The 18,428-nt window shown below is 39.3% G+C and overlaps 1 protein-coding gene across 1 annotated transcript in view; it reads left to right on the forward strand.

Moving 5' to 3' along the window:
* The window catches only part of LOC150074982 (tryptophan 5-hydroxylase 1-like), a 211,846-nt gene that overhangs the window by 126,539 nt on the left and 66,879 nt on the right, over positions 1 to 18,428 (forward strand). The window contains exons 6-8 of the mRNA XM_090388978.1: positions 8,755 to 8,805; positions 10,805 to 10,903; positions 11,010 to 11,056. Coding sequence (XP_090245104.1) covers positions 8,755 to 8,805; positions 10,805 to 10,903; positions 11,010 to 11,056 — 197 coding nt within the window. The remainder of the gene's footprint in view (positions 1 to 8,754; positions 8,806 to 10,804; positions 10,904 to 11,009; positions 11,057 to 18,428) is intronic.

Consider the following 18,428-nt stretch of genomic DNA (forward strand, 5'->3'; position numbering starts at 1 on the left):
GCTCAGGTAGCTGATAAACTGAATGAGTATTTTGCATCTACATTCACACATGAGGAGTTATTGAATGAAGGGAGTGCCAGAAGTTTGATAAACTTCTGGCAAATCACTTAGCTCCCTGTTAGTGTTTGCCTGAAGTTTATCAAATGCTTGCTTACAGGGAGCTAAGCGATTTTGTAATAACTGAGAGCAAAGTAGAGAAGAAATTTTTGAAGTTAAACATAAGGAAGGCACCTGGGGTGGACGGGATCTATTCAATTATATTAAAGGAGGCAGCAAAGGAAGTAAGCAAACCATTAGCCATAATTATGAGAGCTTCCTTGTACTCAGGGGAGGTCCCCATGGATGGGAGGTGTGCATAAGGTGACACAAGTAACTACAGACCTGTTAGTTTAACTTGTGTTTTGGGGAAAATGATGGGATCACTGGTTAAAGAAGCATTGCAGGATCATCTAGACAAGACTACAGTAATAGTTAAGACACAGCAGGTGTTTGTTAAAGGGAGGTCTTGTCTGACCAATTTGATTGGATACTATGATGTGGTCACAAAGGAACTGAATGCCAAAGATAATTTTGATATCATATACTTGGATTTCAGGAAAGAATTTGATACTGTTGCACATGAAAGACTGCTGTACAAATTGGAGAGGTATGGCATTAAGGGTAAGTTGCTACAATGGATAAAGGGATGGTTGATTGGGGGAAGACAGAGAATGGTAATCAGTGAACACTGCTCTTCGTGGACAAATCTTATTAGTGGATTTTCCCAGGGTTCGATGTTGGGTACATTGTTGTTTTCAGTATTTATCAATGATATTGATGAAGAAATATCAGGTTTAATGTCGAAGTTTGCAGATGATACAAAGGTTGACAGTAAAGACAGTATGCTACTCCAACTGGGTTGGATTCTTCCTCTTGCTCAGACTAAGTTGGGAAAATGGGCTGAGAAGTGACAACTGAAGTTTAACATTGACAAATGCAAAGTACTGCATATGAGTAGCAATAACCCAAGAGAAACGTATCAACTGTGTGGTACTACACTCAGGGAACTGGAAAGTGAAAAAGACCTGGGGGTAATTGTGCGGTCAAATATGAAGTTCCCTGAGCAGTGCAGACGGGCTGCCAGGGCAAGTCATGGAGTGTTGTCAATGATATATATGAATTTTGCTAATTGATTTCTCCATTTACTTTAGAAAGAGTAGAAGTAATTGCAATGGGATGATAATTGGATGCAAGTGATTTTTCACCCTTTTTAATAACTGACTGGATATGAGCAAATATCTAAGCAGAAGGAAAAACACCTGTGGAATAAGAAAGTGAAAAAAGGTAGCAAAGAGCAGGAGTAAGTTCAGGAGTGCAGGTTTTGAGAACAAGTATAGAAATACCATCAGGACCTGGAGATTTCTTAGCATCAAGATTCGTCAAAATCCTTCTGACATCCTTTTGACGGAAGACCACAGGAGGCATTGAATGGTGTGTGCTGGAAATGGTGGGAGGTGTTTTACCAAGATCATTAATACATGATTTGGAAGAAAAATAGGATGCCAGCAGGTCAGCTTTATCCTTGCCCAAAGTGACAACAGAACCATCTGGTTTTGACAGAGGTGGGAACAGAGATGGGCAAAAGTTGCAGCCAATAGCTTTGGCAAGAGATCAGAATGCTCAGCTACCATTTGGGCAAGAAGCAAGTTTTCTGCTCTTAGCCTGTTCAAAATCTAGTTTGGACTGATTAATAACTGCTTTACAATTGTTGCGAGCTCTGGTGTAGGCAGAAAATGAAACTGAAGAATTGGAAACAAGCCAATTACGATATGCAATGCTCTTCTCTTGATGAATAGCGTTAGCACATTTATTGGAAAACCAAGGTTTAGATAAAGGACGAGATTTTAACTTGGAGTGCGGAATAAAGGATTCCATTTCTACAAGAATAATTTCACTGACACTATGTTTTTTGTTTGTTTGTTATTTGGTTTTTAGGAGCATTAGCAACTAAAGCCATATAAGAGTTTATTACAGTTATACACAGAGCGTACAAATAAAGAAGAAATATATGAACTTTCGGCTATATGGTAGCCTTCATCAGAATTAAAAATACATGAATGGCAGTTGGAATGAAGATGTGCACTGCCAGGTGCGTGAGACGCGAGGTTTAATTGTTTGTTGACGTCTGTGGCTGTGACGCATGATGACGTGGCCAGCGCTTGTCCAATGATAGAACTACTGACTCTGTGATCGGGTTGACTTGGCAACCACTGTTCCTGTTCAAGGATTTATCCGAAGATTTTATATTTAACGATTCCAACCAGGTACGTTTTAGGTAATGGTGGGATCTGTCTACCACCACGACATCGCGGTGTGGGTCGATGTCGTGGTGGGTTGTCCAGACATGTTCGGCGATAGCTGAGTGTTCTATATCCGCTAAACGGATCGCTCTTTTGTGCTCCGAGAGACGTTTCTCGAGTCGACGTCCAGTCTCTCCAAAGTAGCAGCTAGTGCAGTCACGGCAAGAGATGCGGTAGACCAAACCGCTCTGCAGAAGGGTGGGGACAGGTGTTTTCACGTTGGAAATGAAAGAACGCAGTTTCTTGCCTGGGAGTTGGATGCACTTTATTCCGTGCGTTCTCAGGATTCTACCGATCTGTTGTGACAGGTTGGGGTAGTATGGGATGAATGCCCTCGTGGATGGCTCGTCACTGTTGGTGTTGTAGCTGGTCGTCACGATGTCACGTGTCTGTAGATCACACCTGTCGAGGACGTCAATGGGGTAGCCACACCTCGTAAGGTCTACTTTGACCCTAGTGACCTCTTTGCGTCTTTCATCAGCGGAGCTGGAGAAAGACGCAAAGAGGTCACTAGGGTCAAAGTAGACCTTACGAGGTGTGGCTACCCCATTGACGTCCTCGACAGGTGTGATCTACAGACACGTGACATCGTGACGACCAGCTACAACACCAACAGTGACGAGCCATCCACGAGGGCATTCATCCCATACTACCCCAACCTGTCACAACAGATCGGTAGAATCCTGAGAACGCACGGAATAAAGTGCATCCAACTCCCAGGCAAGAAACTGCGTTCTTTCATTTCCAACGTGAAAACACCTGTCCCCACCCTTCTGCAGAGCGGTTTGGTCTACCGCATCTCTTGCCGTGACTGCACTAGCTGCTACTTTGGAGAGACTGGACGTCGACTCGAGAAACGTCTCTCGGAGCACAAAAGAGCGATCCGTTTAGCGGATATAGAACACTCAGCTATCGCCGAACATGTCTGGACAACCCACCACGACATCGACCCACACCGCGATGTCGTGGTGGTAGACAGATCCCACCATTACCTAAAACGTACCTGGTTGGAATCGTTAAATATAAAATCTTCGGATAAATCCTTGAACAGGAACAGTGGTTGCCAAGTCAACCCGATCACAGAGTCAGTAGTTCTATCATTGGACAAGCGCTGGCCACGTCATCATGCGTCACAGCCACAGACGTCAACAAACAATTAAACCTCGCGTCTCACGCACCTGGCAGTGCACATCTTCATTCCAACTGCCATTCATGTATTTTTAATTCTGATGAAGGCTACCATATAGCCGAAAGCTCATATATTTCTTCTTTATTTGTACGCTCTGTGTATAACTGTAATAAACTCTTAATGAATCCAGAGCGCGTAGGCCTGTTTCGTTATAAAGCCATATTGCTCCGGGAATATGTGGTGGTTATTCCCTTGACCTTTCCGCATCCTCCGCATTTGGTGGTGATGGGCTCGAACCCCAGTCTAATCAAGAAGCGTGTGCTACGCACTGCTGCTCCTCCCCACCTGACTACGGAGGCGCCCTCTGACACTAGCTGAGTAAACGTCATTCTGATGTTTTTAAAATAATCCAACCAAGGAAAAGAAGAAAAGAAATCTTGCAGGTCATCCCATTTTGCATTCTTGTAATGCCAAATGACACGAGTTTGGGAATGGCCATGAGATAAAGGCTCCATAAAGGCTCTGAGAGGCCTTAAGAACCGCTCACTTCAACTGTGTATTTAGAAGGGTTGTTTGTGAGAAAAAGATCAAGCATGTTGGCTGTATGGTTAGGATTGTTCTGGTATTCTGGTAGGTAAATCAACAATCTGTGCAAGGTCATTAGTAAATGCAAAAGCCTCAGCATCTCGACCAGCTGGGTTGGTGTGACTAGAAAACGAAAACCAGCTGGAGTTGTGAACATTAAAATCACCAAGAAAATTACTTCACTGTTAGGAAAGTTGGAATGGAGAAAGTCAAGTTGCAAAGAGAGGAAGTCAAAGAGCTCCAAGTGATGAGTGGAGTTGGGAGAATAGTAGAGACAACAGATGAATTTGACAGAATGATGGAGAGAGATTTTAAGCTAGAGAAGATCAAAAAGAGATGATTCCAAATTAACAAGTCTCTGACAGGGAATATCGGAATGGACATATGCAAAAGTACAACCTTTGAGGCGAAAGGAATCATACAGCGAATACTTTGAGCAACTGAGATGAGCAGTGGTTGAATCAACCGATAGCTAAGATTCATCAGAAAAAGTACATGGGGTTTGGCAGACTTGAGTTGAAATGGACATCATTGAGATTAGAACTGAGACCACATATATTTGTGAAATGAACTAGGAAGTGTTTGGGAGGTTTAGATCTTTTCACAGATAAGTTTGCTGTATTAGTTTGACAATTCATGGTGTATTCAGTAGTAAGTAAAAGTGCGCGGGGGGGGGGGGACATGCTGTATGAAGTAATGAAATTTTTGGATAGGGCATGCACATGGTAAGAATATACCCAGATCCTTGACATGAATGTGGCCTCAACATTGCCCCCCCCCCCCGGAAACACAGTAATCATATTCCCTCCTGTCACTATCTGGCAGAGTAGAGGCAGTAATTATACATTACCTGATCCGGAAGCCTCCTAGAGAGAGAGTTACCAATAGGTTCAGTCTGGTGTACTAACTAGTGGCTGGCCAGCGAACACCATTTTAGAGCTGTACCCTCAAAATGTAAGGATTTTTGGATCTTGCCATGGTGTTCATCATAGTTAGTTAGTTAGTTAGTTATTTGGTTTTTAGGAGCATTAGCAACTAAGGCCATATTGCTCCGGGATATGCGGTGGTCATTTCCTGACCTTTCCGCATCTTCCGTATTTGGTGGTGATGGGCTCGAACCCCGGTCTAATCAAGAAGCGTGTGCTACGCACTGCTGCTCCTTCCCACCTGGCTACGGAGGCGCCTGTGTTCATCATAACCCCAAAAGACATCAATCATACTGCAGGATGGAAGAGATGAAGATGGTTGACCGGAACTTAGCTCTTAAACATGAGTTTCACCACTTCAATCCTCCAATAAGCAAAGTGGTGGTATTGCTCCAGTTGATGAGAGTCATCTACCACCTAGTATCACCTGGTAACACAGAGGGGCGGCATTCCTCCCTGTGGTGTGGGTGCCACACCACAACCCCTGCTTATGTTGGTTCACACCTGAGTGGTCACCCAAAGTGTGCTTGCACATGTGTGTTATACCCAGGATTACTAACAGTCCCACTATCATGAAGGTGCAAGCAGAGGCTTTGGTTGTCACAGACCATCTGGACTTCACCGAAATTGGTTCATTTGACTTGAATGTCACTCGAATGTCAGTTCCGTCAGCGTTTTAGACTCCCAAGTAGCAAGCACAGCTTTTCTGGCATATCTGAAAGAATGTCTGCGACAGCCTCAAGAACCTTGAGTCTGTTGTGGTCTAAATGATCCTGCAATGCTACTTTAACCAGTGACTCCATTATTTTCCCTAGAAGTTAAACTAACTGGTCTGTAATCACTCGTGACACCCTTAGATCCCCCCCATTTGAATTGGGGATAGATTTGCACATGTCCAATACATGGGGACTTCCCCTGAGTCCAAGAATTCACTCATAATTATGGCTAAGGGTTTGCTTACTTACTTTTCTTTAATATAACTTTATAAATCCCATCTACTGAGGTGCCTTTCTTGTTGACTTCAACAATTTCTCCTCCACTTTGCTCTCAGTTATTACAAAATCATTAAGCACCTTGTTACAGTTTGATAAACTGGTGGCATTTTCATCTCTTAATATCCTCATGTGTGAATGTAGATGCAAAATACTCATTCAGATTATCAGCTATCTGAGCAGAATCATTAACAGTTGACCCATCGATAGCAAGTGGCCAATCTGATTCATCCCCTTCTAGAGTTTGTATAAGTAAAGAAGTTCTTGCTGTTTTTTTTAGCATCATTTGCCAAAGATTTCTTGTACTCTGCCTTCGCTTGCCTAATCTCCTTTGTGACTTGATTACAGACTAGCTTATATCTGCTGTAGGCTTCTGTGTTGCCTGATAATTTATATGCATTCCATCTATTTTTCTTCTCTGCCACTAGTCTCATTAGTTCATCTTACCTCCATTTGGGCCTAAACCCTGAACAATATTTCTTAATCGGTATGAAAGGCCCTGTAGCTTCCACTATTAGTTACTTGAATGCTTCCCACTTAGAATTTGCTGTTGGTAACATCATCAGTTGATCTCACTGTACAGAATTTAGTCACCTTTATGGAAGCAAAACCCTTCCCTTTATCCCTGATGGTAGTTCCATCTGTAAGTAAATCCCACATCAGTACAATGTGATCACTGCCACCTAGTGGTTCCATTATCTGCAAATTTTTATGGACGAATAATCACTGCTGATAACCAGATCAAGGGTATTACACTCTCTGGTTGCCTCTCGAATATGCTGCTGCAGAAAATAATCATTTAATAAATTTACAAAAGTTTTGCTAATGTGTAAGTGATCAACTAACAAGTTGCAGTCAATACCTGGGAAGTTAAAATCCCCCATTATACCACAATCTGATTTACTGGGCCATTCTATTTCTCTGTACAATTGTTCGTTGTACCCATTAGAGTCCTTAGGCCTATAACACACTCCTACTCATTTTTGCTTTCACATGAAACTGACTGAACAGTGCACTGTCCAGCTATATCAGCTGATGCATTTCCCTTGATTTTGTTTTTCTTAATTAACATATAACCCCTCCTTCCTTCCTGTCCTGTCTATCCTTTCTGTACATATTGTACTCCCCAAATTCCAATTCTGCATTCCTTATATCTGTGTGACACTACGTCTCTGATATCCAAACGATATCCACCTTTGATATCTTGACCAGTACTTTATATTCATCAGATTTACTTACTATACTTCTAGCATTGCTGTACATGCAAGTATACATGCACCTATTCTTATTCTTAGTTACCCTAACATAGCCGATGTATTTATTTGTTACATGGCTCCTCCCAAAGGTCCCTGAAACCCCCAGCACCCCACCCTCCAGGCCACTGCTCACTCTAATAGAAGCAGTGCAAGAATCGTTTTCACCTCTGCCTGTGGCTACTTTTAACCTTTTAGTCTGTGAATTCCCCCCCCCCCACAGCTAGCATTTTTTCCAGCCCACCTAATGTTTCTTTGATCCCTTGCATCCCTTCTATCTATATAGCATCCCTACTCTTGCATCCCTTCTATTTAAGTGTATCCCATCCCTGTAGAAGAGTCTCTCCTGTTAACAAGCACAGACCACTCTGAGAAAAATTTTACCTCGTGTGCCTTGCACAATCCTCCAGGGCTGAATTGATTGACAAGGCTCTCACCACATAATCGCTCCTATCGTGTCTGGGCAGAATTGCAGACACTTTTAGATTTAACCCTAACTCATGACTTTTTTCCAACATTGACCTGTACTTGTTAAGTAAATCTGCCGATCTGCTATCCTTAATATCATTATTGCCTATGTGTACAACAGTATCACCCTTTGTGCCCTTAAAAGATACTGCTCTACAATGTCATCAACTTTTGCCCCTGGCAGACATACCTTACCCCTTTTTATGCAATATATTACCAATCTCCCTGACAATAGAGTCACCGACAATAACTAACTCTTGTGGGATCAGCACATTCTGTCTTGGAGATTGCCACTCTGTTGCCTGATGCAATGGAGCCAGGTGGGCAGGAGCAGAAGTGCATAGCACATGCTTCTCGATTAGACCAGGGTTCGAGCTCGTGACCACCAAATATGGAGGATGCAGAAAGATCAGGAAATGTCCACTGCATATCCCCGGAGCAATATGGCCTTAGTTGCTAATGCTCCTAAAAATCAAATAACAACAATAACAACCTGATGCACAAGAGTGAGCTCTGGCATTGAGTTGGACAGCTGAACACCTGATGGGTCCCCCATTTTATTACCTTCAAGGGCATCTACCCAACTCTAAAATTAATAAGATTAATAAATTTAATTAATAATTAATTATCAGTAGTACACTACCTTATAGATTCCTAAATGCAGTGATACGTATTACGCTATCTAGTTTTACATTAGAGCTACCTATTTACCACAAATAAAAATTTGAATTCCCTACCACTCACTCTATATGAAAACAATGGCTGCAAGATCCGAACGAAACAATGGTTTTTATGTATATTAAATAGTAACATACAAAAACTCAATATAAATTAAAAATAAAAATAGCGAGCATAACTAGAACTATAAAGCTACTTATAAAGTACAATATAAATAGACAGTTAAGTAAATAAAACAGTAAAACACTTAAGCTTTTTTTGGAGCTTGTAATTCACAGCTGTAACTTGCTAAGACAGTCAGTGCCCTCTTAGGATTTTGTTTTGAAATAATATTTTAACCATGATTAATTAATTAACATTAGTGAATCTGAGTTTTTTTTATAGTGGTGAACCCATTCCACGAGTACAGTACACTGCAGAAGAAGTAAAAACTTGGTATGTAATGTTTATCTAATCTGTATTTACAATTTTGCTAGGTTTTTTTTTCCCTTTCTGGCCTCCTTAATCTTTTGTATTTTTTCTTTTGATCTTATTTTTATTTACTGTTTTTGTATATTTCATTTATTTTATTAAATAGATATTGTTATTTAATCTTTTTTATTGTTAGATAATATGCTCAAATAGATAGAACTAAATCATTTTTAGTTCACATATTCTCTTGCAAATTTTTAATTCAGATTGTGCTGTCCATACTGTGTAATTCAGTGGTTTTTCATGTTTATGTGACATAACCATGATTGTCATGTACCAGATTTTGTAGTTTCATCTCTACCAGAGATGAAGGAAAATAGTTATGGAGGAATATACAGACTCTACAAATTAACAACCTAAGTGCAACCTGAAATTCTAAATGCAGTCACTTATTTCATTTTTGTTATAATTTCAGATTATTTTGGAAATGTCTTTTTTTACAGTCTGTGCTTCACCAACTGCAGAATGAATATTTAAAAAAAAAAAAAATTTATACTCTGAGATGACCACATGGTCAGAGGAGTTCACAAAATACATAGAATACGAGAAATAGCACCATATTTAGCAGTCAGTTCTTTCCCCCACTCTTTCCCCCAAGGTTCAGTTCTTTCCCCCACTCTTTTCCTCATTGACTGGAAATCCTATCCATAGTTTTGCCGATGATAGCACATTGCATTCAACTTTCCATTTTGAGAAACCTTGTCCAGCTCAATCAGCTTCAAGTTCTCGAAAATCTGCTGCCAATTCCTTAAATGCCGATCTTCAGGTAATTCTCCAGTGGGGCAAAGACAACTTAGTTGATTTCAACCCTTCTAAAACTCAATCTTGTCTTATATCTCGCAAAAAGGATTCTTCTGCTCCTATGCTTATCTTTAGTGACACTCCGATTTCTAGGCAAAATGATATATCTCTTTTGGGGATTACCCTGACTTCTAATCTCTCTTGGCACAAGCACATTACAAATATTGCTTCCTCTGCATCTAAAAAACTTGGTTTTCTCTTTCGCTCTCAGCGTTACTTTTCTTCCAAACAGCTGCTCACTCTGTATAAATCGCAAGTCCGCCCTGCCATGGAATATTGTTCCCACATCTGGGGTGGTGCCCCCAAAACCTCTCTCAGGCTTCTTGATTCCATTCAGAAGAGCGCCGTTAGGTTAATTAATGATTCATCTCTAACAGAGTCTCTCCACTCGCTTTCTCATAGACGTACTGTTTCTGCTGCATGCCTCTTCTACAGATACTTCCATGGGCACTGTTCTTCTGAATTGGCTTTTATAATTCCCGCTCTCTCTTTCAAAACAGTCTGAACACGTGCCGCCACCAGCCAACATCCATTTACTGTCCAACTTCAAACCCACAGAACCAACTTTTCATCTTCCTCATTTATTCATTCAACTGCCGTTTTCTGGAACAACCTTCCTTCATACGTATTTCCTGAAAATTACAATCTACAGAAGTTCAAATCCAATATCAACAAATATCTTCTTTTGTCTTCTCAACCTCCAACCCAAGCACGGTACTAAGTACTATAGGTTCTAATACCTCTCGTGTTTGGGGTTCTCATAAATAAATAAAAAAAAAAAAAAAGTCATGGGCTTGAACACCAGTCACTCAAAGCATGTGTACTTCTGCACCCTGGTGTTTGACCACTCGGCTACAAAGACCATGCCATATGATTCCTTAATTTTAGATAATTATCTAAAAAAAAAAATGCTGTACTTCAAGTGAAATTATTTTAGTGTATTGGGTGTGGGAAATTTTGTTTCCTGTATTATATAGATCAAGAAAGTAATCATTTTGTTAATTACACATGAAGTGCAGTGTGTTTTTTTGTATGAACTTAAATATGCAAGAACTTACTTGATATCTTTTTCTCAGTGCATTATTGAATCTTTACCACTTTGTGGTTACATTTCTACCAGAAAATAGTATCAGTAAGAGGCAAACATTTTATGCTTTTGCAGGGGAATTGTTTTTAATCAGCTAAGAAAACTTTATCCTACTCATGCCTGTAGGGAATTCTTGGAAAACTTTAATCTTCTTATCAAATTCAGTGGGTATCGGTAAGTAAATCAAATTTTTAACAATAAATGCCACATGTATAGATTTTTATTCAGTATGGAAGCAGCAATACACCATTTAACATTTTCCTCCTTAATTTTCTTACAGGGAAGATAACATTCCACAGCTTGAAGATCTGAGCCAATTCCTGAAAGGTAAGGATTCATTTAGTATAAGTATTAACCATGTAGTGACTTTTGCTGCACCAGCCAAAAAAATAACAAATAATATAAAATAAAATAAATGAACTATCTATGTGATTCCATCCTAACATAGGTAGGTATCCAGCTGACCTTTCAATGTCTCCATGCTGTCAGCCTCGATTACCAATGGAGGAAACTTATTCCAGTAATTTTCAAACTTGCTGGTTAAAAGAAAACTTTCTGCAGTCTGGTCTAAACCTCCTCTGTTGTAATTTGAATTTGTGGCCCCTAGTGCTGGATTCATTTATAACAGTAAAATTTTTACTCATTACGGTCTCCTCTCACAACTTTATACTCCTCAATTTATCAAATTGAGGAGTATAAAGTTGTGAGAATTGTTCATTTATCAAGCTCAGTAGCCCACATATTCAAAGTCTTTCCTCATATAGATGTCCTTTTGCTGATCTCAAAAAATTTTGCCCATCTTTGGACCCTTTCAGGAAGCTTGATATATTTTAGGTGTAGTCTCTACACTTTGACACAGTACACAAATTCAGTCTTAACATTGCCTTATACACTGGGATTATGACCACTCTATCTCTACAAGCAATTGTTTGATAAATCATCAATAGGACACCAGGGTCTTCCTTGCCACCTGTCTACACTACATGGAAAACTTCATGTCCACCTGTACTCTCAGATCCTTTTCTGCTTCTCCTATTTTCAATTAAACTCACTCCCCACAATGTATAAATTACTTTGTTTTGGCTATTTCCCACATTTAAAGCCTTGCATTTTTCTACATTAAGGCATAGCTGCAGTTTTCTGACCACCCCTGAGGCCTCTCTAAGTCATCCCAGAAAAGCAGTGCATTGGCATTGATCATTAACTCCTCATCCACTCTTGATTTTATCTGCAAATTTTGACATCATATGCTGTATCCCTTTGTCATTTAAGAAATCAGAAATAACAGTGGTCCCAGTACTGATTTTTGTGAGACCCCACTTCTTTACAGAGTCTGAAAATTAACCATCAATTGCAGCTTCTCCTGCCTTACAGCCAGCCTGCAATCCATTTAAGGACCTTGCTCATGATCCCAACACATTCTGGGTTATGCAATAACATTTCACAAGGGACTGAATCAAATATTTACTTCAATTCAAATAATGTTGAAATTATTTCCTACATCCATCTCATGAGTAACTGTCAAAATAGATAACTAGGTTAGTTAAACATGATAGCTAAGGTAAAGAGAACCATGGCAAACTTACCGGACAAACTGGTTTGCCACTACCACAGTTTCTTCTTGTATTCTCGGTAAACAGACAGTGCATGTTATCAGCAGCAGCAGCAGTAGAAGTCGAGAACGATATATTGATTGACAAAGATTAGGAAAAAAGGAAAAGGTTTACCGGTTTCGGCTAAATTTAGAACAGAATGTGCACTCCAGACTATCTGCATTTTTTAATTGTGTGGGTTTTTTAATAGACTTTCATTTTTGGCTAGTGAAAAAAAGGTTAGGTTAGTTTACACCACTAATTCAGGTGTAACAATAACATTCTTAAATGTTAGGCTAAGAAATAATAGGAAAAGAAAGAAAGCTTCTTTATATATATGTGTATCATTACATCAGTCAATCATTTAACGCTATGATGTTATCTTCTATTGTGTTCACACACCAATCTATACATAGTCTGTCGCGTCTATGTGGCAATCAATATAATGTTCTTAACTTCTACTGCTGCTACGATAACATGCATCGTCTGTTTACTGAAAATGTAGGGAGAAACTGCGGTAGCGGAAAACCAGTTTGTCTGGTAAGTTTCACGTAGTTTGCTGTGGTTCTCATGTTGTCTTTCTTTACCTTTGCCAACATGATTTTCCCTTTATAAAACCATGTCTAGGGTCATTTGTACATAAATGGAATTTCTTTTCCATTTTATAAGAGTAAAATAATTTTCTAAAGAGTGCAGAGGGTAACTACTGACTGGTCAGTAGTTACCCTCTGCTCATCACCTTAGGACCTAATTTATGTATTGGTAATACATTAGAACTTCTTGAATCTAATGAGCCCCTCATAATTAACCTTAGTGGTTCATTTCATTTTGCTCTCTCTTGCCATCTCCTTCAAAATTACAGGGTATAAGTTTTCCTTGCCTTTATGTTGAATGTTTTTTCTAATAAGTAATCATCTGTAATTTTAGTATTGAACATTTCATTCTTCCCAGCTTCACTAACACACCTTCTCTTCACTATGAATGATTCTTTCATCTGTAAATATTGATTTATTTTTTTTACAGTAAATATTGATGCAAAGTACCTATTCAATTCATCTGAAACATAAGCTGGGTAATCTGTTACTTGTCCCACACACACACACACACACACACACACACACACACAACACAAGAGGCCATTCTACTTCATTGTTTTCTTCTTTTTATTCGCATGTATGAAAAAAAAAAAAAAAACTCGTCTCCATTCTTTGCTGTCTTTTTCAGTAATTTTTCATTATCTGCCCTTGCCAGCCCACCTCTTTCTGTGATACTGCTATTGATCAACTTACAGCTTTTATGTGATTCATTACTTTTCATTGCTCTGTAACTTTCTTGGCTAGTTCGTTATTCATCTATCTCAGCATCCTCCTCATGCTTATTAAGAACATGAGGGGGCATAGATTCTAATTGTGGAAAGACAGTTGTAGAATAGTGCGGAAGTTTGCTTTTAGCCAGCAGGTAGTCGATTGCTGGAACAGACTTCCATCTGTTGTTGTGGAAGTTGATAGCTTAAATAAATTTCACCCATCCAGTCACCCATCCATCATTTCACCCATCCGGTCACTCCAAACATTTGGAGTGACCGGATGGGTGAAATGGGAAGGGGTTTTTTTTTCATTTTTTATTTTTATTTATTTATTTATTTTTTTGGCTGATGCTCAATAAGCTTGCTTTCTTGCATCAAAAGACTCAACATTTAATGCTAAATTTTCTTAATTACATATATGCATTCATTGCTTCTCTGACTATTGCTTAAAGGTATTCCATAATTCTAATTAATTTGCTCTCTGTCAGATGATAGAGGGGCTAAGGTAAAGAAAGCCTGCACGAGAAGCACGCAAAAATTCGATGAAATTTACTGGTAAAAGCACTTTGCCGTAACGGCATTTGTATTGTTGCTTGCTCCGTAAACAGATGGTGGGTGTTATCGGTCTGGAGTAGAAGTTGAATCCCACAGGGAGCTTGAAACCCTCCCAAAGTGAAGGGGGGTAACCTGACCTTTTTTCTTTAGAATCACTAATTGAATTAACTAATTGAATCACGAACAGAGTCATATTGGAAGTTCTGGCGTCGTAAAAAATGTTTGTAAGGTAGTTTCACCAGTAAACTTTTTCAAAAATTGCCATGCTTCTGGTGTGGGCTTCCCTTTTTTTTTTTTTCTTAATAAACAATTTATCCCCTAGTCCACCAGTGATTCTAAAGAAAAAAAGGTCAGGTTACCCCCTCCACTTCGGGAAGGTTTCAATCTCCCATGGGATTCAATTTCTACTCCTGACCGACAACACCCATGGTCTGTTTACCAAGCGAGCAACAATACAAATGTCGTTACAGCAAAGTGCTTTTACCGGTAAATTTCATCAAACTTTTGCATGCTTCTCATGCAGGCTTTCTTTACCTTAGCCGATAGAGGTTGTGTAGTACCTTAAGCTGTCATAATCTCTTTTCATGAAATTAAAACCCATTCCTTTGCCTTTAACGACTTCTGTCCCCTCTATTCTTCCAGCTGAAATGCTGTAATCACTTCAGTACTGTCAGCCATGTGATATTATCTTTTTTTTATGAGTGATGATAAAAGGTAGAATATTCTGGCCACTAGTACTTTCCTTAACATGCAGATACAAATAATAATCACCTAGTTGATTTAAAAATTTTGTTCCCTATTTGTGAGTTTCCCTCCCATTTTCTATTTGGTTAAGGACAAATTGAAATCACCCATAATAAGACATTTACCCATGCTCACCAACTCACTCCATTTGCAAGTACAGGATGTGATCACTTACTCTCATTATATCTTTGCTTCCAACTAATTCACGCCACACTGATTCTATACTGGCATGCATACCTTCTGTAGAGTCTAGTGTCTGAGAAAAAGTTAGGATGTGATCAGCATTTAATTTATTCAATCCATTTAAAGCCTTAAACACTTCAATCTGGTCTCCATGGAGATGCCTCTTTTCCAGAAGCTGCAATTTTCAGAACCAAATTCTTTATTGGTAAGGGTATCCTTCTGTGGTCTCAACTAATATTGTTGCTCTTTTCCCACATACATGCCAATAGATATGCATCCTTAGTAAAATGAGGCTTTCAGATCTGTAATCTCTATTCATTTCTCAAGATGTGGCTTAATCATTGGATACTATGATGTGGCCACAAAGGAACTGAATCCCAAAAATAATTTTGATTACATATACTTGGATTTCCGGAAAGCTTTTGATACTGTTGCACATGGAAGACTGCTGTACAAATTGGAGAGGTATGGCATTAAGGTTAAATTGCTACAATGTTTAAAGGGATGGTTGAGTGGGAGACGACAGAGACTGGTAATCAATGGATACTGCTCTTTGTGGACAAATGTTATTAATGGAGTTTCCCAGGGTTCGGTGTTGGGCCCATTGTTGTTTTGTATGTATATTTATCAATGATATTGATGAAGGTATATCAGGTTTAATGTCCAAGTTTGCAGATGATATGAAGGTTGGCAGGGTTGTTAACGACAGTAAAGACAGTATCCTACTCCAACTGGATCTAGATAAGTTAGGCAAATGGGCTGACAAATGGCAAGGATATCCTTCTGTGGAAAGTGAAAAAGACCTGGGGGTAATTGTGCAGTCAAATATGAAGTTTGCTGAGCAGTGGAGATGGGCTGCCAGGGCAGGTCATGGAGTCTTGTCAATGATATATAGGAATTTTGCTAGCAGGGACAGGGAGGTGATTATCCCATTATACAAGACAATGGTCAGGCCACACCTAGAGTACTGAGTACAGGTCTGGAGGCCTCATTTTAGGAAGGATGTAGAGCTGCTAGAACGAGTACAAAGAAGGGCAACAAGATTATTGAGGGGAACAAATGGTGCTCCTACCAAGAAAGGCTTGAGTTCTGCTAATTGCAGCACCTGGAGAGTAGGCACCTGCGAGATGATCTGATTGAGGTGTATAAGGCTTTGAATGGGTTGAGCAAGCTGAATGCTGATGGGATTCTTCCTCTTGCTCAGATTAAGAACCTGAGGGGGCACAGATTCAAATTGAGGAAAGACAGTTGTAGAATAGATGTGCCAGAATTTGCCTTTAGCCAGTGGATAGTTGATTGGTGTAACAGACTTCCATATTTTGTTGTGGAGGTTGATAGCCTAAATAAATTTAGGCTAGAACTGGCTGTGTGAGTATCATGTCATAATTAAAATAAATTAAATAAAGGCTGAGCTGAATAGGCATTTGGAACGAATCCCAGGGGTGAAATGGGATTTTTTTTTTTTTTTTTGGCTGATTCTGCCATAAGCGTGCTTTCTTGCATTTTATGCCTCTACTAATGCTAATGCTAATCATTATATTGAATACCCAGGGTCTTGATCTGGATATCATTATTCTTCTCTTTCTTGGTGATTCCCTTCTACTTCTCGCTGTCTCTCACAGGGTAACTTGGGAATTTTTTTTTTTTTGGCTGGTGCAGCATAAGCCTCAGGCTTCCTTCCACCATGTGACTAAGTAGTAGTAGTAGAATGTCTCCCAAGTCCAAAGATGCTGTTATAATTAATTTCAGTGGTTCAATACACTCTCTGGCCACCTCCCTAAAAACTACTGGGTATATGCCATCAACTCCAGAAGCCTTACTTGCCTTTAGGCTTCAAATTTTTCTAACAAACAATCATCTATAATTTTGAAATCACTAATTTCAAATGGCCCAGCCCCCACTCGCACAGCTTCTCTTCAGCATAAACAATCTTTCTTTTGTCAGTAAAGGCTGATGAAAAGTACCTATTCAGTTCATCAGCAACATCAGTTGGGTTATCTAAGACTTTCCCACGCCCAGTGCACAAATGTCCAATCTGATTCATTTTCTTCTTCTTTGTATTCACTACATATCCCTTCAATAGGGATATGTTCGTGGTTTTAAAGATTTTAATACTTAAAGATTTTATATTACATTAATCGGATTAGTTTGATCTGAGCATCGGGTCAAGATTTCCTACAATAAAAGTATGATATTGAACTTATATTTAAACAAGGGTATTTAAAGTAGGAAAAACTGTGCTTAATTGCTCTTACATTTTGAAATCTTTGTATTCACATACATGGAAAATTCCTTGTCCCCATTTTTTGCTCTCTTAGCCAGTGCTTTTTTATATTCATCCTAGCCTCCCTAATCTTATCTGTGGTACTATTACCACAGGTAGGCGTCAGTATACTTTTCATTGCTCTATAATAACTTTCCCATGCTGTTTTTTTTCTGTTCTATTACACTGGCCATCTCAGTATTCATCCATCCCGGCATTCTCTTCATGCTATATTTTCTTAGTGGTATATTTGCGTTTTGGCTTCTGTGATTATTGTTTGAGGGTATTCCATGATTCTAATGTATTCACTATCCCTCTGCAATCCACCTAATTAATACATACCATAGGACCTTAAACTGCCATAATCTCCTTTTCTAAAATTAAAACTTATGCATCTAACATTTACATCTAACTACTGCAACATCCTTCTTCATTTTTCAAAATTAGTGACTGTGATCAATACCTGCCAATGGTTCCTCTACTCTAAGCCTGTGATGTCATCTGATTCAGGACTAATTTTGAGGTCTCAAATATTTTTAGCCCTAGTATTTTCTCTAACATGCTGATAATAAATAATAACCATCTAGTTTATTTAAAAATTTTGTTTCCCATGATGTGCTTCCCTTTCACTTATTCTAATCAATTAGGGGCAGATCGAGGTCACTCATAATAAGAAATTCACACTTGCTTGCCCATTCCATCTGCATGTAGAGACTCTCATTATACTCTTCACAACCTTCTTGTGGTGCCTCTGTAGCCAGGTGGGCAGGAGTGGCAGTGCGTAGCACACGCTTGATTAGACCGGGGTTCGATTAGATTAGACCAGGGTTCGAGCCCATGACCACCAAATACAGAGGATGTGGAAAGGTCAGGGAATGACCACCGCATATCCTCAGAGCAATATGGCCTTAGTTGCTAATGCTCCTAAAAACCAAATAACAAACAACAAACAACACAACCATCTTGTCTGTAGATTTCTCCTGCTGTTATTATACCTTTTGCTTCCAACTAACTTACACCACACAGATTCTATGCTGGCAGCATTAGCATTAGTAG

This window comes from Mastigoproctus giganteus, chromosome 14 (genome assembly GCF_048544385.1).
Source record: "Mastigoproctus giganteus isolate SK-2022 chromosome 14, ASM4854438v1, whole genome shotgun sequence".
In the NCBI taxonomy this organism is placed as follows: domain Eukaryota; kingdom Metazoa; phylum Arthropoda; class Arachnida; order Uropygi; family Thelyphonidae; genus Mastigoproctus; species Mastigoproctus giganteus.